Source organism: Tachypleus tridentatus, chromosome 2, assembly GCF_004210375.1.
Source record: "Tachypleus tridentatus isolate NWPU-2018 chromosome 2, ASM421037v1, whole genome shotgun sequence".
Lineage (NCBI taxonomy): Eukaryota > Metazoa > Arthropoda > Merostomata > Xiphosura > Limulidae > Tachypleus > Tachypleus tridentatus.
Genome location: NC_134826.1, coordinates 80,978,331 through 81,000,742, shown reverse-complemented (window position 1 = coordinate 81,000,742; position 22,412 = coordinate 80,978,331). Strand labels below are relative to the sequence as shown.

Genomic DNA, 22,412 nt, shown 5'->3' with positions numbered 1-22,412 from the left:
TTTATTGTCTTTAACAAGTGTTGGGTTTGTTTTGAATTTCGCGCAAAGTTACACGAGGGCTATCTGCGATAGCCGTCCCTAATTCAGCAGTGTAAGATTAGAGGGAAGGCAGCTAGTCATCACCACACGCCCGCAACCTTTGGGCTACTCCTACCAATGAATAGTGGAATTGACCGTCACTTTATAACGCCTCCATGGCTGAAAGGGCGAGCATGTTTGGTGCGACAAGAATTCGAACTCGAGATTCTCAGATTACGAGTCGAGTGCCTTAATCACCTGGCCATGCCGAGCCTTAACAATAGGGTAGCTTGCACAAATTGACTGTGGAATCAGATTTTTTAACACTATTTTCTCAAGCTTACATATTTTCTTCAAAGATTATCTGTGCACATTAGAGTCAAATTTAAATTTGTACATTAGTCAACAGTATCCATCCTCAACTACTGCGTTATTCTTATCTACTCAAATAGTGGGATTTGATCGTCACACTTATGATTCACCTAAAGCTCCAAAGTGCGAAGCGCGTTTGTTTTTTTTGGGGGAGGGACTCCAAACCAGGAATCGCCTTTAGTTTCACAGTCAGCACAGGTTAGCCATTAGGCTGGGTCTTACCCCTCTTCCAAGTTGTAATAATTATTTATTTTACAATAATAGATTTAAATAACTTTTATAACTTGATTTCAAAAAGATTGGGTTTTCGGAACAGCAGCTGACTCTGTAAAATCTAGATAATGACGTAATTCATATTAAAAGTGTCCTTTAACATCTTATATTTGCCTTAACAAGAAACAAGGCGCAACGTAAGCCATGAGTGAATGATAGAAGTGTAAATTCACGTGGCAGTTTAACGTGAACACAGACACGATGAGATTTGGAACGATGCCAAGAGAAAGTTCGCCTACTGCGTTGGGGTGAATTCTTTCAGCTGAACTCGTACTTTGCTGGATTAGCATGACTGGAACTCAGAATACAAAACCTTAAATTTAGAAACACATTTTTAGACCAAATGCTTTGAAATTATATACCTCACAATGTCAGTTATAATTATCTTATCTTCAAAATACTCTTTACTTTGTCTAGCGTTGTTCGAGTACGGTTTGAAAAGGAAAATTGTATTTGTAACAGCAACTAAAGAGTAGATGGCCTTAAACGAAAATCTATTTAAATCACCGATAACTCTTGAGTAGTAACAACCTTATTTATCCTTTCCAATATAATAAAATCTAATACTGTCCCTTTTCACTAACAGGAGCTTAATAAGCTAATACATATATTTACAGTCGGATAAGTAATGGAGATTTATGCAACTTTTAGCGACTGTTAAACTATATTTAACGGATAAGTAATTTAGTTTGATCGAATAAAGACACGATATTTCAACCCAAATTAACATGAATATTTTCTTCTTCTAACGTTTTTACACCACTTTCCGTGAAATATAAGCATGAGCAACTCACCTTTTTCTTGAACGCTTGAACTTTCTGAGGCTCCTACTTCCTGAAAGAGAACAAAAAACATTAAGGTGAAAGAAACTTAAAACGAACCTTTACGATTAGCTCTCTTATTCTGACAGAAGTTTGCAAACGCTCTGTTAATTAAATATAATATATACGATAGCGCTATATTAATATAATATATACGGTAGCGCTATGTTAATATAATATATATGATAGCGCTATGTTAATATAATATATATGATAGCGCTATGTTATTCTTCCATTATTTTTCAGTTTTAAACGTCGATTTCAAAAACATTTTATTTAAACATTTCTAGTTTTTTCGTTTATTTGCTTTAGACTGGTTGGAAGTAAACTGTGAGAAGCTAAATCAACTAAGAAACGCAATTCAGAAGCATTATTGGGTACATCAACCCTGAATTAACGGCATGGGCTTACCGACTGAAACCCAGGACCTCTAGCTGTGACTATAAATGTATTGCACGAAGAGGTTCTGTCTCGAGTGGTCTTCTACAAGTTGAAAACCCTAGGGCCAATAAAACCTTTAATCTGGCCTTGGAGTAAATGTTCATCTTTTTACCGAAACCATACAAATAGTTGTTTCAAAAGAGGGAATAAAAGAATTATACAGGCACATTTATACGCAAGTTATTATACGGTTTCAGGCCTTGCTCATAACCCTGGAGACTTTATTTCGGAATATTTAACTGAGGAATACTGAAAAGGGGACCCATGACAATCACCTCACGCGCCCTTCAGAGATCGGATTTCAATTCGTGCAAGGAACGTGTATCAAATTACGCCTAACGAATGAATACTATGTTGACAGAACATAAAACGCCAGAAAAAAATATTTTCTGACACTACAAAATTACTGCATTACACTCACAAACAACGGTAGTTACTTTTATCTGTCTATCTTCTAGATATTTCGTCACATCATTACAAGTTTCTGAACCTCCATTACGAGCCAGTGTTAAATTATATTGCATAAAATGCTGTCCTATACGGAACCAGATGGTACAGGACGAGTTTTAATCACAATGAAGAGATTTATTTATGGTTTGAATTTCGCGCAAAGCTACACAAGGGCTATCTGCACTAGCCGTCCCTAATTTAGCAGTATAAGACTAGAGGGAAGGCAGTTAGTCATCACCACCCATCGTTAACTCTTGGGATTCTCTTTTACCAACCATTAGTGAGAATGACCAACATTATAACGCTCCCACGGCTAAAAGGGCGAGCATGTTTGATGTGACGGGGATTCGAACCCGCATCCCACGGATAACGAGTCAACTGCTTTAACCACTTGGCCATGATTTATTTACGGTGAAATACACGTTTCAACAGAATATTGGTCTGTCTTCTAGTATATTTCCCCCAATAAAACAAATTACTTTACGATGCTAAAACTGTTCTTTGCTTGCTCATTATTATATTAGCATAATGTTCTTTCTCACTTAATAATTGTCTTGTACACTGTATAAGTCATAACAAGAAGTCTAAATCACGCGTATGTATATTGGGTTCCATAATAGTTCATGTTTATTTATAACAAATATATTAATTTTCTTGACAGCAAACACATGGTAATTTGTTTTTGATTTTACGTCTGCGATTTCTTTCAATTTACAAACGCAAGTTGCACAAACCCGCCACAGAGGCACGCGGTGACGGAAAATCGAATGTCCCCCTGTATTGAAGATTATATTTAGGACGGAATCGTTTGTTTTTTTATGAAACGCGTGTTTTGTGACATTGGTTAGAGCCACATCGAGCTAGCAAGGTCTAGTATTACACTAATGTAAAACCGAACCTCAATTCTCGCAAGTTAACGTTTGTTTCTAATTCGAAGATATACGTGTAACCTTCTTACATCCCGGTGTACTTATATAGCGTGATAGTTTATAGTTTGAAGCCATTTAGCCAGTCTTTAACCTTTAGCTGCATGTACTTTGCAAGACTACTTTCTTTAATATATACACATACATTTCTTGTTGTTTCATTTTTGATTTGCTGAATACAAGAGTGTAAAATGTAAAGTTCGTACATAAACAGTGATAGGAACGTACGAAAAGTCACATGCATAACAAACACAAGCTGCACACAGGACAGTTGAAACAGTCCAGAGTAACAAGTAATACAAGTAACACTGTCTAGTTCTGCACTGCTGTCGTTTCTAACAATGTCCTCTTAATAATACTTCTACTGTTTGAACATCTGTTCATTTTTACAGAGCGATATAATCTACAGTTATTGAGTTGTTGTTTTTTTAAGATTTGACGCAAGTGATTACAATATTGTCACTATACACACGAAAAGGGGCTTTATATACAAGGTACATAATATACTTCAGTTATTTAAAAGTTTCATTTCCCGATTGGTTAGCACATTAGATTTCTCCTGATATTAGCAGTTTAATACAACAGTTTTGTTAGCTGGAATTTCTCATAACTGAAACTTCTCCACCAGAAATTATTAAAAATATACATACGAAACTAGCAAACTAAATATACTGTCGAGAAGTTAACTTCTAGAGTTAAATAAATTGTAGACACTTGTAACGTCTTTTATGACGTCATATTCTTAAAAGATATTAAATTCTCCGACCCTGGTGGATTTACTCTTACTAGCGGTAACTCCATATCACGTACTGACTGACATGTCAGTAACATCTACTCTGAACATTAAGGCAACTCAGAGCGGAACAAACATCACTGCAACTAGTAAATAAATTTATATAGTAGTATTCAATATGTACATGAATGTATGCTGAACACTGAAGAATCCTGCATGACAACGCCGTTATGTATCTACTGGTAGAAGAATTTAACGACAGAAAAACCCACTTAGAACACTAGTGAAAATACTAATGGCAAAGGTTTACCTTCTACTCTCCACAGCATAGCTATCCATCCTTGTATTGCTACAACTAGGCAAATCAACAAGAATCGCTGACAATCAAGGTGGTAAAGATTCTGCTTTATTTCCTCCACCTTCAGTGCCACATATACCTGACAGGAGTCTTCAATGATCATCTCGTACGTCAGATCCGCACGTAGACTACGAGACAAAGTGGTTTAAAACAATCTTGAAACCAATAGAAAGGTTAAGTTTTCTGTTACTGCTTAGACCCTCGAGCATCTCGTCGGCATAAACCATTGATTGTTAAAGCAATTTCTTGAAAAGGGACACTTTTTTTTCTGAAGGCCTGGAAAGAACAAAATAATGTCCTGTCCGAGTTCGTGCAAAAATGGCATGAACCACCTCAAAAAGGGAAAGCAAAAATTGCACAAAATAGAGCTTGTGCTCTTTACAAGCCATCACGTTCAAAAAACAAGAGTGATGCAATAGAAATAACCATGTCATAAGGCCAACTTCACATATACCCCATTCTGATACTTCCACAAGATTATAGCTCACAAAGGAACCCGAAGCATGACACCATTTATGATCCGTAAAGGGTCTTCATGTATTAACCAACGTGGCATCAAGAAGAGGCTCAAGTTTCAACAATCCCTGTTTGTGTTACAATTATCTACAAATATGGAAGCCATCATTAGTATGGACGAAATACACGGAGCCATAAATACATCTAAAGATGGAGCTCAAGAACACGATGGGGTAAGAATCTCAGCTTTGTTGAAACTGGTGTTGGAATATCAAAGTAGATGGACAATGAATATTATTTCCGAAAAATGGACTGATACCTTTACCAAATCGTTACCCAAGCCCATGAAAACCCTTTACCAAATCCTGAGCAACTCTACAAATAGCATGTCATATTCCCATGCATATGGTAAAAGGAGGTTTATTTGTTCATTATCATTTGCCAATAAATACGTTACCATAATTTTCGAAAGTAGCTTTTACTAATCTTTTCAACTGTGAAAGGTAAAATAACATAATTGATGAAAATAGTTAATTTCAAATGACAATTCAAACAGCACGTGGCAATGTTAATTTTTTATTTCGACGTTTCAGGCCTAAGATATCTTTCAATTTATATTACGTGAATGTTAAATGTGCCTAAACGTTTTATATAATAATAAGATCCATGAATAAAATTCTGGGGCATTCTTCCATGTAAATACCAATATGTGTATTAAAAGCAAGATCACAGAACCTAACATGTAAAAATCAGTGCTGTTTAATAATGATTGGTTATAGCACTATTGGAAGAGATAAACAGAACAAAATAACTTATCTACAGTGCTTATTTTTCATTTGTTGAACATCTCTAAATGAAGAAAGAACTTACATGGAAATACATTGTATAAAATACACACGCGTGTACTAACAGAAAAATTTGAGGTTCAGTGATTTAGTCCAAAAATTCTCTTTGTAAAACGTACTACCTTGGATCACCATGCACAAGAATGACAGTAAATCTATATTGCCTATCCAGAAGATCACACGGATTAACCATTAACCATAATGGTAACTACAAGCTGTTACACTTTCAACCAAAAATGTGTTTATAAACAGCTTATCTTCATTCTCCTAAAATAATTAAATACACAAGGAATCGGAATTTTCTACGTTATATGTTAAGGTTGTTATACATGTCACAAAAGAACACATGAAACTCTGTACTAGTAATAACACTCCTCCGAAAAATTAAAATAAAATTGTTCATACCGTTTCAATATCCAAAAAAAAAAGATGAAAAATAAATTATCACTTTACACTAGTACTAGGTAAAAACACTCATTACTTTAAAATATCAAAACAGAGTAATTACATAAAACATCCGTATTTGATATTATTAAATCTTTATAACTGATTGTCCTAGGGAAACTAAATTTCACCCTCAAAACGTTTACGCGTGTTGTGGGGTTTTTCCAAAATATATCACACTGCATATATCAATCACTTTCTCGCTAATTAACGTTGTATTTTCTCGTCTGTCTTTTAACAATACAAGACAGGTGATTTCCACAAAGAGCATGTCTGAGTGAAGTGCATTGTAAGATTCAATGACCAGTTTTGATACTTTCATTTAGAAATACGTTTCAAATATTTTTGTTGTCCTCAGATTGTGGCTCTGAAAATCACGTGTTTAATTCAAACGTTAACAAAGTAAAACATTGTTTTAAATATTGAGTTCTCCTCATAATCACTCAGTAAAACACGTGGCATGTACCTTACAGCTATATAGAGCAAACGGCATTTAATGAAACATGCATATGAGTTTAATAACAGTTACATTGTGTTTCTAATTAATTACGTGAGATACATTTGTGAATATTAACGGGCTGTAACTGCCTGTTGAAAGAATGAGAGAGAACATTTTGGCTTCTGTACTGAGAGCTTCTTCTAAAACAGTTTGTTCAGAAATGTAAACTGCTATTTTTACACATTATTACATTTATATAAACGAGTTAGTAATAAAAGTAACAGCAGCACATTCAGAAGGACAGACTTAAATTATCCACGTAATGTTACAAACGCTGTGAAGATAATATGTGAATAAAATTTAGATCTTGAATGAGAAAAACTTTTGACCTCAGTTTAAATGTTGTGTCATAAATTAAAAATACTACACCAAATCCTAATCAAAATTCAATACTATATTTCTTTTTGAAGTTCGCGCAAAGGTAGACGAGGGCTATCTGAGCTTGTCGTCCATAATTTAGAAGTGTCAGACTAGAGGGAAAGCAACTAGTCAACACCACCCACCGCCAACTCTTTGGATACTCATTTACCAATGAACAGTGGGATTCATCGACACAATGTAACGCCCCAAACAGCTGAAATGGTAACCATGTTTGGTGAGACGAAGATTCAAATCCGCGACTCCCAAAATGCGAGATGAGCACTCTAACCACCTTTCTTATGCCAGGCCTCGAAACTACGAGTATTATATCCTGATTAAGTAACGAAGTACAAGTATTATAGCCTTGTATTGTTGGTCCATGATACTCACTGTTTTGAGTTTACTTACTGATTAAGTAACGAAGTATAAGTATCATAGCGTTGTATTTTTGGTCCATGATACTCATTGCTTTGAGTTTCGATCAGCCTCTAGCGTAGTATTTTGAACTTAAGACCTTAATCAAATTGAAGCTTTGGAAGGTACTTCTTCAACACATTTTTATTATCGCTTTGAACTTTAACCTGGGTTGACAATTAGGTTTTAGATTTTGGTTCTTCTCCAATTATAAATAGGGTCACAAATATTAACAAATGAAAATATTCTTCTAGAATAAACTCAACCGTTTCCAGATAATTTTTCATATTCTACGGTTATTCCTAAAAAAAATTCCTGTAAACTTTTTAATGCACGTTTTAATTCCCTTTACCCCTAATCATATTAGCTTCTCAGTTCCAGTTAAAAATTAAATTTTCACTCAAATACTCTGACATGATTTTAAACTAGCTGGAGTACAAGTACCCTGGGCAAAAGTTATGTAAATTCATGACTAATGAAAGCTTACTTTAGGACTTGAAAATTTACTTTCCTTATATGTACCCCCGCATGGCCCTAATAAAACTTCATACCAATTTTGATGAAGATCTATTGATCCGCTAATTTATATAATAGTACTGTCTATGTAACTACTTCGTAAAGCGTAGATGCACGTGTCAGACTATCACTGCCTATGTTCGAATTCTTGCCTAGACCAAAGTGCACATCATACATCTTTTCAGTAGATCCAATGAAGTTTACCTGTGTTGATTCACATCCAACGGTAATCGAGTAGAATTACATAAGATATGTGTAAATACTTACTGGTTTTTCCTTAAAAGAGAATAAGCTAAATTCAGGTTCTTCTTTCCGCGGTGTCTCGATAGCAGTGAGTGGCGGAGGAACTGGTTGTTTCATTTCCTGAAAATGGACAAAATATATACTAATGCATTAAGAAATGTAGCAATAAATAGTGATTAGTAATTACTTGTATTGTAAGGTATACTGACCGACTGAATGACGAACATGGGTATTTTTGTATATGTAATGAGTGTATAACTTGTGTACTTTAATAGTCACATGATTCATGATACAAGGCGTTTTCACTCACTATTTGTTGCGTGTTTAAGGTGCTTGTTAAAACACTATAGTGAGTTATCAACTTCTGTGATATCCAACCACGATATTATGTGCAAGTCTAAACTCAGATAAGATCTTCACCCTTCAATAGATTAAAGTGACATTTCACGAACGTAATGAAGTCGGTAACGAACACAAGAAACAAATTCGAATGACATTTTCAATACCAATGACGTTCAATGTATTAATAATGACCCAACATCAATTTTAAATGCAAGACTTTTAAACCACTCTGTCAAAGTGTGTATTTGGTAAACTCAAACCTTTAAGAAAGAAACTGCTTAAAGAATTCTCCATTGAACCTCAACCAGCAACAATGTCCCAGTTACGTTTAACTTGTAAAATAAAATTATATCTATCTCACCTTACATTCGAATGAGTTTTCACTATACACAAATGCCATTTAGTTGCTGAACCATTTTAACTTTTTCAGTCACTAATGTTTCTTTTATCAGTGCTAAGACGACCATACCGTTACTCATAAAATCTCTTCAGCAGTTGAGTCAGAGGAAAAGATGAACAAATATTTGTCGATAGTTTTTTAATACTGCTCACTGCTTTATTACACATTATCCGAACACTTAAACCGATGAACGTCTGCTCACCAAGGAAACCAGTCACCCAACAAAAGATAATTTAAGTAATGAATCATTCTTCCATACTGATCGAAAACTATGCCTGTTAAAATTTTTTCAATGTGTATTTAGAACACGTATTTTCCTTTCTTAAGCATAATAAACGCAGATTCCATGTTCACATGCAATAGCAATGCTAAAATCGTAAAATACAGAAAAAAGCCAAAATGTGTCATTAAATTGTTGAAACGAAACCTTGACCACTATTTTTTCCTTATAGCAATGTGAAGTATTTCTTTACGCTAACATTAGCGTAGAGTTGCAGTATCTTTTATTACATGCATGGTTAATAAAAAATTGGGAATTTAAAATTTGTAAATAGGGATTGTAACAAGTTAGCAAACAAGGCTAGTTATACTGTCGACATTACTTACTCAAATTACAAAACTATTTTGGCTACAAGCTGTTACTTAGAATTACATTTGGTGAGGTCAAAATACGAGTTGGTAGTTTGAATACACAATTTTCACAATATGTCCAGTTTTGTTTCTTTACATTTTTAAAACCCCTATTTTTTACTTGTATTGTTTGCTCAATTTTTGTAATGAACTTTTGGAAAAGGACTACTTAATATGGCAACTAACTTTATATATTGCAATGATAATAAACATCGATAGTAACTAGCTGATAAGGCTCGTGATGACTTACTATAGCCATTGACTGTTTGATCGCATTAGTTCGAGATGTGAAATGTTAAGCTGCAATTGAAGATTGTCATGAATATTTGTTTAAGAATATATTAAGCATTTATAGTTTCTGTGCAACTAAATTCTGTTTAAATAATCTATAACAATGGACAAATATACGAGTGAACAACAACCCCCCCCCCATGAAAATTATCAGTAGTAAAGCAGCCTTTTCAAATAAGATAAATAAGTCTAAAACATCACTTTAAATAAACTTCCATATTTTTATGGTAATTTTTAATGGTAATTTTATGGTCAGGTGGTTAAGGCGCTCGCCTAGCAATCTGAGGGTTGCGGGTTCGAATCCCCGTCACACCAAATAAGTTAGCCCTTTTTAATGTGACGGTTAATACCACTATTTATTGGCAAAAGAGTAGCACAAGAATAGCCAAAACACAGAATTAAATTACATAGGTTTTGTAAACAAGACAATTTTCACCAAAATAAGACGAAAAGGCAGACAAATTACAGTTTTATTCCTTGAAAAACGGTCGTGTTAAATAATCCAGAAAATACTTTTGTAGCATCTTGTACAGATGTGGAGCATAAACTAGCTGGTAATCAACGAGTACTTGGGCTACTCTTTTGCCAATAAATAGTGGTATTAACCGCCACATTAAAAAAAGCTGAAAGACTTGGGCTATGAACCACTTTCGTTGTTCATGAAAACACATTTATAAGTTTCCCATATTTGTAGTGAATTTGAATTTGGGGAATAAAATCTCTCTTACAACGCAAATAAGTCGTACAAATCCATACATACATCGTATTAGGATAATAAAAAAACAATTACCGCGAGTACCATAAGATGTCGGTATGATAGATTTAATAACGAAAATTTTATTGTGCTTAAGTGGTATGTAGAATCTATCGAGTTGTAAAAACAAAAACTCGAATTCTTCCTGTCTCATTTTATTCAGTTTCTTCTTAAACCTTAAGTAAAAACGCAGAAATCCTTAATTATATTACAAATGTTTTAAGAGTTATGTCTGTAGCGAAATTAATCTGCCTTTCTACTTCACTGACGTTCTAACTACATTATTAAACATATTTGATAAAAAGAAATGGCTTTCAGATTCAGAAAAAACACTACTTCTATACCATGTTTGACTCCCTGCCTTATGATACAATACATTGTACAATAATCGAAATATAAATATTTGCTATAATAACTTCACAAGTTTTCTTTTTCTTTCTACTCTACGCCATTGTTTAAAAACATTTTGTAAAATGGAAAAATTATGTTGCAATCTTAAAAATAAAGTTCGTGTACGTTTGTTATCCTTTATAATTAGTTTTGTAGTTCCATCCGTTACGTCATATTTAGAACTATTAGTAATCAGAAAAAATCTGAGCCAAAACACAGAATTAAATTACATAGGTTTTGTAAACAAGACAATTTTCACCAAAATAAGACGAAAAGGTAGACAAATTACAGTTTTATTCCTTGAAAAAACGTTCGTGTTAAATAATCCAGAAAATACTTTTGTAGCCTCTTGTACACATATGGAGTATAAACTAGTTGGTGATCAACGAGTAGTAATAAAACAAACAGTATACACTTAAAGTTAGGTTATGGTGTAAATCATGATAAATATTGATATCCATTACCGTAAGTACATGTTTAAAGATTCATTCGATGAGAAGCGAAGTTTAATGATAAACAGGACGACGGCAGTAAGAACGAACATTTGACACGATGTTCGGTAACAAATATTTAATTATTGGATGTTTCGAAATATACACATACAAGTTATATTGAACACGGTAAATTATTATGTACAGACATACAATGAAGTTTAAACATTATAAAAGTAATTAAAATACAGCATAATAGTAGGAAATAAACTGAGACAATCGAATAAAGATATCATAAAATAATAGGTTATGTACAGCTATTTATAGCTTGTTAAAAGATGGAGTGTGTATATTCCAAAACGTCCAAGAGCTAAATGTTTGACTGAACATCCACGTGTCAAATGTTCTTTGCTGCTGCACTCGTCCTCTTATTCATCATCATATGGTTAAATATTTCACCCATCTATAAAACCAACATTAGAAGGTAAGCCAAATCTGTTGTGGTTCAACGAGAAACTGGTTTAAATGAGCGGCCACTGTACACATAACTTTGTCACAAAAGTGAGACATGAGACAGTAAATGACGACAGGAGGAATCCGCTGTTAATAAACAAATGACGACGAAAAGAATCCACTGTTCATAAACAAATGACAGAAATAATTCACTGTTCATAAACGAACGATGACACGAGGAATCCACAATAAATACATTATCAATCACGTTTGGAAGAATACAAAAAAATCGGACAGTTTCCCATTTTGAAAATATATTATACTTCATTTCATTTAAGGCATTCATTTTATGCCTCTCGGGAGCATACTTGTTAAATTTTCCACGACGTAAATTTTGTTCTGCATATTATGTGACTTAGGAAAATACAACAATTAATTTTACTAATTACCCAATATGGCGCTCAACACCGAAATCGCAGGTTAACAGAAAGTTTTAAAAACCGTGCACTGAAAGTTTTCAGTGAACATCGAATACATTGCGGTAACCGTTGCCAGGTCTAAGTTATTATGAATACAGTTCCATCAGATAACAGACTTTAAACAGTCGTGAAGGCAGCGTTGACATAAAGCTTGCAGATGGATTTTTTGTTAAAACAATACTTTTAACCACAATGACATTAAGACAAACCATTCCAATAACGCTTATACACCCCTTACAATGTTAAGGTACATTTACAAAAGTATTTGAAACTTAAATTACGAAAACTGATTAAACAAGATGAATTGCAATGATGCGTTACATATGCAAAAGAACCTCACTTAATATATGTTATATACACTGCTGGCCAAAATCTTAAGGCCAATGAACATAAAGAAAAAAAATATGCATTTTGCGTTGTTAGACTCAACCACTTATTTAAATAGAGCTTCGAAAGATGAAAACAAGAAAAGGGAAAACAAAAAAACTTTAGCATTTAATAGGGAAAATGTGAACACTATGAAATTAGCCTAAATACCAGCTGATCAAAAGTTTAAGACCATACCAAGAAGAAGTCCTAAACAGGGTAGGAAATGCCCAACAAGAGGTCTCAGTAGCGAGCCGCACGGCCGTCATTGCGAATAACTGCAAACATTCGCTTTAGCATGGTCGATATAAGCGTTTGCAGAAAGCTGGCTGGAATGTTATTCGAAGTGGTGAAGTTGGCTTCACGAAGATCATGCACTGTTTGGAATTGACGTCCATGCCTAGACGTCCCTTGCCATCCACCCCCAAACATTTTCAATGGAGTTAAGTTCGGGCGAACACGCTGGATGATCCAAAAGAATCACGTTATTCGCCATGAAAACGTCCTTTGTCCTGCGGGCATTGTGGATTGCAGCGTTGTCCTGCTGAAATATCCAGTCATTTCCACACAAGCAAGGGCCTTCAGTCAATGAGGATGCTCTCTCCAACATGCCAATGTAGTCAGCTGCTGTTTGACGCCCCTGTATAACCTGAAGCTCCATTGTTCCATGAAAAAAGAAAGCACCCCCAGATCATGATGGAACCTACACCACTGCGTCGTGTAGAAAACGTCTCTGGTGAAATATCCTTATCGTGCCAGTAACGTTGGAAGCCATCTGGACCATCAGGTTCAATTTTTTTCTCATCAGAGAACAAAACCTTCTTCCACTTTCTATGTCCCACGTTTGGTGCTTCTCAGCAAAGTTTATCCGAGCTGTTTCGCCTGTGGAAGGAGGCGTGGCCTTTCAAGACGTTTACGGTTTTTAAAACCTCTCTCTTGTAGATGCCGTCTTATTTTTCTTGAGCTGCATTCTGCGTCCGTAAGAGCCTTAACCTAGTTCGACGATCGGCTGGTGTCTTGCCGGACAACCCGTCGAATCGTCTTGCTCAACGCCGGCGAAATTTTCTTGGGTCGAAATTCTCGTTCCGTATCCCTCACGATCTTAAGAAATTTGTAACAGCAGTTTTACTACGCCCAATCTCACCAGCGATGGCACGTTGAGAGACCTTGCTTTTGCAGCTGGACAATTCTGCCACGTTCAAACTCTGTCAACCTTTTAGCCTTTGGCATGTTTTTACCCAATGTAACACAGGAGATGTCAGTGGGAGATGTTGACAACGCTAATGCTTGAACACAAATGACTAAATTTCGTCAAGTGTTTACCGATTAACACTTCGTTTCAGTATGGTCTTAAACTTTTGACCAGCTAGTATTTAGGCTAATTTCATAGTGTATACATTTTCCCTATTAAATGCTAAAAAAGTTTTTATTTTTATTTTCCCTTTTCTTATTTTCATCTTTCGAAGCTCTACTCAAATAAGTGGTTGAGTCTAACAACGCACAATGCACGTTTTTCTTTATGTTCATTGGCCTTAAGATTTCGGCCAGCAGTGTATATTAAGTCAAGAGTTAGAGTTGATAGACATCTGTAACATGTGAGCTACTCTTCACTAAGTATTTAATATTATTTATGTCTGGTTGCCGTAGTAATATTTGTTATTCGAGCCATTTGATTTCTTAACAGAATTCCCAGACACGAGATGAAAGATCCAGATGTTACATGCATTCCACCCCGATATACTTCTTTTCACAGCCACACGAGAGAATAAATCACTCCGTTTCCACCTTCTAGCCCTAAAAACGTCTTATTTATTTTTATTCTTTCGCACACTATAGAATGTCATCTTTGGCAAAACCACAGATTCTTTTCCCTCTAACTGTGCAACTCTGTAGCAGCATGATTCTCGGTTCGAGTCCAGGTACCATTGTGCTGTCCCTGATTCCTGATCCCTTAATATACAGACGATTTCATTGGCAATCATTCGGATACCATTCTGGGTCACCCAGGGCCGGATCAAGGACTTCGATGACTCTGAATAAATGTCGTAGAGAGCCCTAAGAACTGAACTTAATATAAATACGTCAAATAAAATTCAACACTATTTATTAACTACAGTCTGAGCAAAACACAAGTGATGGAAATATATTGTACAAAATACTAATTCTATTTCTTATGACAAATAAAAAGGCACGAGAATGAATTTTTTGTTAAATGTCCGAGCAAATATTTAGGAAAGACGAGTTGTAAGAAAATGTCAATGAAAAATTACGTTTAATTTGAATAACCTAAAATTGCAGCGTTCATATAATTGCAAATATGGTTTTCAATTAAATAAACAGTTTTAGATAAATTTTATTACAGTGGGGATATCATCCATTTGCCCTGTCCCATCCCAAATCAGGCCCCGATTTCAAAGCATGAGTTGTATTTTATAATTCAATGAGAAAGGGCCAGTTGTACTAATCTGCTGTAGCCTGGAATATAGGCTATCAGGTAAGCCTTCAAGTTCCATATACTTTAAAAACCTGTTCCCAACTTAGTGACGAGGTTTAACAAGTGTGTTAAGAGTATGATTGAGTTGCGAGTTTCACTATTACTGGTAAACCAAACAAGCAAAACTTCTTTGGTTTCCACTTTTGTTCTGAATAAACTGGGTCATCCAGTTTTTATCACTGGCCATCCAAAGAATGCTCATCTACCTAGATGAATCATGACCAAGTATTAACGTCATTCTTCACTGAGCCCTCCATTGTTGTGACTTGTTTTGGTTTCGCCTCATATATTCTATGTATTTGGCTGTGCTGACCAGCCCCGACTTTTCCCATAACATCCTGCTACCAGTTATCATTGTTCAATTCTATTTGCTTGGACTCATTCTTTGATCTTGGCATTTTCCAGGAGCGGGGAATCTTTCTTGGCTTCACTGACTATTTCAATCATATTATTGTTGTTTCACTTGCCCTCTCCCTTTAAGAGCTAACAGAGAATTACTAGTTATTCTACCTGGCTAAAATCCTTCACCTTATATTAATGTTGTTTAAAATGTGGTTTAGCTGCTCCTGTTGCTATATTCTCATGGGTGCATTCTGAACCTCCTATAACTTGGTTATTTCTGACGAAATTTCATAATCCTTTCTGGTCATTACTGTCTCTCTTCAGTATGATGATTTTCTTTTGTTGTAAAATATCCGAGAAAGGCAAGATTCTTCACCGATGTCTTTATCAGGTAATCAGTATGTACAGACATATATTTATGGTTTATTACAACACCAAGAAAAGAGACAAAGGTTTTATGTGGAACTCTTACGTCTGTATATGTTAGCTTGAGACCAGTTTGAAACCATTCAAATGGTTTTGTTTGGTCGGATAGACACTTTGTTATCTATAACACACAAGCAGAGTTATTCTCTAATTTCTTGTGGACCATCCAGTACTTCCACTGATATATCGTCATTATATATACATTTCTGTAGATTTCCAATGCATTGTATACAAGCTGAAGAGAAAAAAAAACATTCGCCAAGGATTCTTATACCAGGTAACAGCTGAATGAAAAAAAAAATTCAAAATAATTTTCCAACTTTCAACTAACAGCAATGATAATATCCATAATATAAAATTGTCCAAGATCTCCTGAACGTTTATCCAAAACGCTAATATCCACTTAACCGTGTGTATCTTCAAGTTTAAAGTATCCAACAGTGCAGTGTTGAGATATAATAATACAGTACTGGTTGTTGTGTGGGATTACCTTGTCATCTGAGGTTATGCATATTTTTTGGTCTTGTCCATACAACCTCGAGTAAGAAAAACTTTCTCCTCCACGTCTTTTAGCTACTAAATTCTCCGTGGACTTCTCATACATTTTTCAATACCATAAGTACATATATTTTCAATGTGTAATGTTCTTCGAATGGTTTGGGCAGTTCCTAAGATCTTCCTGCATTTTCTCTTCCATCATTCAATAATTACATCTCCTTCCTCTACTTCCTTATTCTGTAACTGTGTTCCAAGATAGTCCTACTTATCCGCTCCATTTTACTTACCTTCATATTTTTACCCATTCTTCTCTCTCCCTTCTAATTGTCATTGTACAGTCCAAGTTGTGCGAAGTCAATTTAATATCCTGCTAATCACTAGTATTTTCTCCACAGTAATCGACATTATTTCAATATTTAGTAACCGTGACATCGTTTTATTTGTCCGTTTTTTTCTATTCGTACTTTAATGCCTTAACCACGAATAAGTCTACTCGTTTTCTATCTAATGTTATCATTTTTATCCTACTTGAATAAAAGAAATCAATGTAAGCCTACTTCGATCTTAATATTAACATAAATTTTCACAGGAAGAGAATTTATCCAAATTCACTATTTTATTCTAAAGAAGAACATGAAATCACGTAAAATATTTATGAGAAATATTAAATGAGCCATGATTACAATACAAAATTTATCCATCTCTCTCTAGCCACTACCCCGCCCCCTACCGAAACTTTCACACATTTTTAGTATTAGTTTAGATTTTAACCTTTTAGTGGAGAGAAGCTTGCCATAGATGTATCATATTTTTCTCTTGTTCCTCTAATATATAATAAAGATACATATTTTGAGGTCACAGTTGATGATAGCTTGTCCTAGATTTCCTCTCTAAGCATGTTAGGTTATTTATGGTCTACTTATTTATTTGGTGAGACGTTTAGGGTAACCATTTGTTCAAATGATGTTTTCCAATTCCCGTATTTTCTTCTCTTACTAGTCCTGAAATAACTGTCGACGTTATTTCTCTAGTAATGTTATTAGTATTTACGTTTACCGTTACCTGTGTTCTAAAAATGTATATACACTGTCACCACGTACTTTTATTATTACATCTTGCATATTTTACGGTAAGAAATAACTTAAGAAGTCTTCCTTACTGTACAATTTTTAGCTTGTAGTGAATTACTTACAACCAGCAAGTAAACCCCAAACCATTAATACTTTAAATAAGCACTGTATTTGTGTAAACGTTTTGCTGTCGAAGTTTGTATATCATGTACCGTATTTGCCATAACGCAATACATTAAATTTAGTGTATGTTGAAACATCTCGTTCTTAATTCGGTCCTTCAGACGTTTTCTGAGGATTTTGTTTGTTGTGAAGGGCAAACCTCCACTATGGGTTATTTCTACTCTTCTCACCACGGGTGTCGAAAAACCTAATTTTAGCGTTAAGTCTTCAGCCTTACTGTCAAGCCACGGATAAGTGGAGCTGTTTTTTAATTTTATTAAAAAAAATCTAATATAGTAATTTCAATCACACTATGCGAGTGTGTGTGTGTGTGTGTGTGTGTGTGTGTGTGTGTGTGTGTAACAAAAAACAAGCCGAGTCGAAATTAAAAAATAAATAAACGCCGAACTAATTGAAAAGATCCCAAAGTACAAGCTACAATGTGGGATATAAAATGAACTTTGATAGACGGTGTACCCCCACCACAATATGGGTCCTACTTCTGCAGTCACCTCACAAACCCAGTCTTAACATTCACTCGCCAGGCTCATACAACGCAATAAAATAAGAGCATCAATACGAATAGATGTGGAAACATAAATTAGGAGCGCGATGAGATGGTGCTCAAGCCCACAACGTCCAAGTCTATATCACCTCTCACTATCTGTAGACAGCTGTGAAAAGTCGACTGCTTGAATAACATAAGCTGATAACGGTTAATGTAACGTAGGTGAACAAAAAATAAAGTTCTAAATATCATTAAATACAGGACATAGCAGAGCAAGTAAATACCGTTAACTTTAGGATATAACTTATCAAACACAAGATGAAATTTACTACAGAATTTTGTGTATCAAGTATGAGATAAAATGAGTATAGGATATAACATATCAAGTGCAAGATGAAATTAACTGCGAGATATAGTATATCAAATACAATTGAAGTTACTCTTAATGACAGTGCGTCTGACTGTCTACCCAAATGTATTAAGCTAACAATTAAACTCAGTACTAGAAGTTCTGTATTTAAGCTGTACGTTGTTGGGAAAAAATGAAGCCAAACTTGGCAGGTTACCAATTATGTTATCCACTTACGTCCGTGCCATCTCACCAGTAAACGCATAAATACACCACCCAAGTCGAACGCAGTGAATGTTTTCACGTGCCTGCATTCTATACATTCCTTTTGTTTTCCTCAATGCCTGTTACGGTTATTAAACAGTTAAAGAAAAATTATTTAAAAATAAATTCTTCATACAGAGTTCTGTCACAAACACCGCTCATCCTTTAAGGCTTTGTAGCATGAGAAATTCTATACTTAAAGAAGAGGGGGGAAGGAAAGATATTTAACTATAGTAATTTACTAATGTGTATAATATACAGAGAACCTCAGCACTAATTAGTGGGGATAATTACAAAAACTAGTAGAATTTGTTTTAATGTTTAGTATGAGTGTCATAATGTCGTTAGATGCCCTGTCAAAGGTACACGAGAGCTATTCGCGTTAGCCGTCTCTAATTTAACAGTGTAAGACTAGAAGGAAGGCAGCTAGTTATCACCACCTACCGCCATCTCTTAGGATACTATTACCAGCAAATAGTGGGATTAACAGTCACATTATAACGATCCCCACGGATGAAAGGGCCAGCATGTTTGGTGTGATGGGGATTCGGATCCACGACTCTCAGATTACTACTCAAGCGTTCTAACCACCTGCCCATCCAATATTGACATATATAATAAAAAAAAAGCAAGAGGTTGGAAAAATCTGTTTTAAAAAACATTACTAGTTAATTATCAGGCTGAACTGAAAATACGAAATGATTATGAAAGAACAGATACCTCACCTTAAGGGAAAAACTAGTCACCACCTCTAACTGATTATCAACCAAGCATTTAAAATTAAAAATATATGAATGGTTTCGGTAGAAAGAATAATTCACAATTTACCAGCACAATTGTCAATAAATCATACGTTCTACTGCATCTGCACATATAGACAATACCACTCCAATTCTATCATAATTGGCATAAGCATCCAAGGTAAATACACTTTTATCTCAAATAAACTGGCACGCTTTAATAACCTGAAATGCTTGGTTACAGCCTCTTCACTTAAAATGTGTTCCAGCTTTAGTCAATTCAGAAAATGGTTTAGCTATCTTGAAAACGTCGTCAACAAAATGACGACATTAGAAAGCGATGCCAAAGTTGTCTCTTTAGTCCGGTCTTTATCTTTGCACGATCCATACACACCAAATGTGTCCAAGGAATACTACTGTGTACATCTACGAACAAGCTTTTCTGGCTCCAGTTTCAAGCTCGATTTCGTTTTTAGCTGAAAAGCTGTTCCTATAGTTTTTTTAGCAGCAGACTGCAGGATATGACCAAACGGCAAAATGTCATCCACCTAAACATCCTTACCGTTGCAGTTCTCTCAGTGGAAACTTCATCAACAATTCAAATGTAACAAACACTACATAGGCCAAAGAAGACAACAGCAGCTTGCTGGTATATTACAAACTCCATCCCCCCTTCCAGTTTTGAGAAAGTTGCACACAAGCTGACCGCTGCATTTCTCGAGGTTAGTCGACACATCCAACCTGGAATAAGGTAGTTTAGTGGTTGTTGTTTGTTTTTTTTCACCTCTTTCATCTGTTAAGTTGGGTAGCAACTGGAAATAAGCGAGGGGCAATTTTCTTACGAATGTTCCACAGTCAACAACTAATTTATTCCTCCCATCCAGAGTGTCAATTTAGGGGTGGGAGTTGACTGCAATTGTTGCAACACAAGTACCGTGTATATCCTGGATAGCTCTAATCCCTCAGTGGCATGTAAAGTGACTGTCAAGACAGGTGTTCGTGGCAGGGAAAAACCTCGTGTTGAATTTCACGCTTTAGAGATGTTGGTGTCTCCAAAACCCACTGTAGCTATTGCTATGGGCTTCATTCTCTCCAACAAGCATCATAATACTTACTAACGAATATATTTCTTATCCTTGTTTTAACTGAGACATGTACAAGTATTTGTTTGAAATTTTGAGCAAAGATACTCGAGGGATAGCCGTTCCTAAATTAGCAGTAATAGACTAGGAGGCAGTTAGTCATCATCCCCCACCGCCAACTCTTAGGCTAGTCTTTAACTAACGAAAAAGAAGATTTACCGCATATTATAACGACCCCCATAGCTGAAAGGTCGAGCAAGTTCGATAATTGGAATTCGAACCCCACGACTTATCAAGTACACTAACCACTAGGCCATACAAATATAACAGGTTTGATATTTCCACATATCTATATCAAACCTGGTGGAACGAATTTAATTAACGGTACACAACAAACTATAAATATTTAATAATATCAAACAGAAATAATTAGCTTGAACATGAAAAATAATTGAAGTTTTACTTCATTTCCTTTTGACTGGTTACTCGGTTAAAAATTAATTTCAACGAAATCTTGACAAATTATATATAATTAATTTTAATTTAATTAAGTGAAATTATAAATTAACAAATGTTACACTAATCCAAACCCCAAAATTAATTAGGTGAAAAATATATTTGTATCAAACTATAAGGAAACTCCAACCGAAAGCTAATTTGCTTTTCCAGCCATTACCAATTCCCACTGTCAAGATTCATAAACTGAAAATTAACATTACACTTACAATACATTAATTGACAAGCAAAATGGACTTACCTTCAATATATGCTCAACTTCGGAATGGCTTTTCACACAGATCTCCCCCTAGTCAAAAACACAGAAAAGTAGAAGTTTCTATTTAAATTCATGACTGTACAGCTATTTCAATAATTCTAGAATCCGTGAATTTTTCATACATTTATTTGAGTTATATTGCAAATAAGACGGCAAATACAAGATACATCTTGTTTTTTTAATTTTTATCCTACATAGTGTTCTGCCTTACACATTTTTATAATGTGTAAAAATTTAATTATTCCCTTGAAAACAATGAAAACGATAGAAATAAATAAATAAATAGATAGAGAGGGTTGAGCTTAAATTGTAAATATATAGTGAAAGGTTTGGTTTGTTTTGAATTTCGCGCAAAGTTGCACGAGGGCTATCTGCGCTAGCCACCCTCAATTTAGCAGTGTAAGACTAGAGGGTAAGCAGCCAGCCATCACCACCCACCGCCAACTCTTGGGCTACTCTTTTACCAACGATTAGTGGGATTGACCGTCACATTATAATGCCCCCACGACTGAAAGGGCGAGCATGTTTGGTGTGACGGGAATTCGAACCCGCGACCTTCGGACTACGAGTCGAGTGCCTTAACCACCTGACCATGGTGGGCCGTATATGATAAAAGTAAAACGTAGTTTGCACAATGAAGAAAAGGAGGTTAAATGCGAAGAAAAATCGTATAAACATTACTTGGTCGAAATACACTATGTAGTCCATCATACGATTTCAATATCCTTTTGAATTTAATGAAAACAAAACTATCGATTAGCATTCGTCCCGTTAATGGATCAAAACTAACGAGTCGGAATCATGACGCGGGATGACACAAGACACATAACATACATACATACACTCACGATTTGCCCATGTTAACAGAATTCGAAAGCTCGTTGCGACTAAACCACCGACGTAAAAACCATATTGTATTTAATTGTCATAGCTTAATGAATGATCGAATAGAAACTAAATATATTATGATGATTAATAACGTCGCGGACAAACTCGA

The 22,412-nt window shown here is 35.1% G+C and overlaps 1 protein-coding gene across 6 annotated transcripts in view; it reads right to left on the bottom strand.

Moving 5' to 3' along the window:
* LOC143244340 (uncharacterized) overlaps nt 1-22,412 on the bottom strand; it is a 191,352-nt gene that overhangs the window by 96,252 nt on the left and 72,688 nt on the right. For all 6 annotated transcript variants that reach the window (XM_076488824.1, XM_076488823.1, XM_076488825.1 and 3 more), the window contains 3 exons: nt 21,398-21,445; nt 8,194-8,289; nt 1,458-1,497 (listed from right to left, as the gene is read on the bottom strand). In XM_076488824.1, coding sequence (XP_076344939.1) covers nt 1,458-1,497; nt 8,194-8,289; nt 21,398-21,445 — 184 coding nt within the window. The remainder of the gene's footprint in view (nt 1-1,457; nt 1,498-8,193; nt 8,290-21,397; nt 21,446-22,412) is intronic.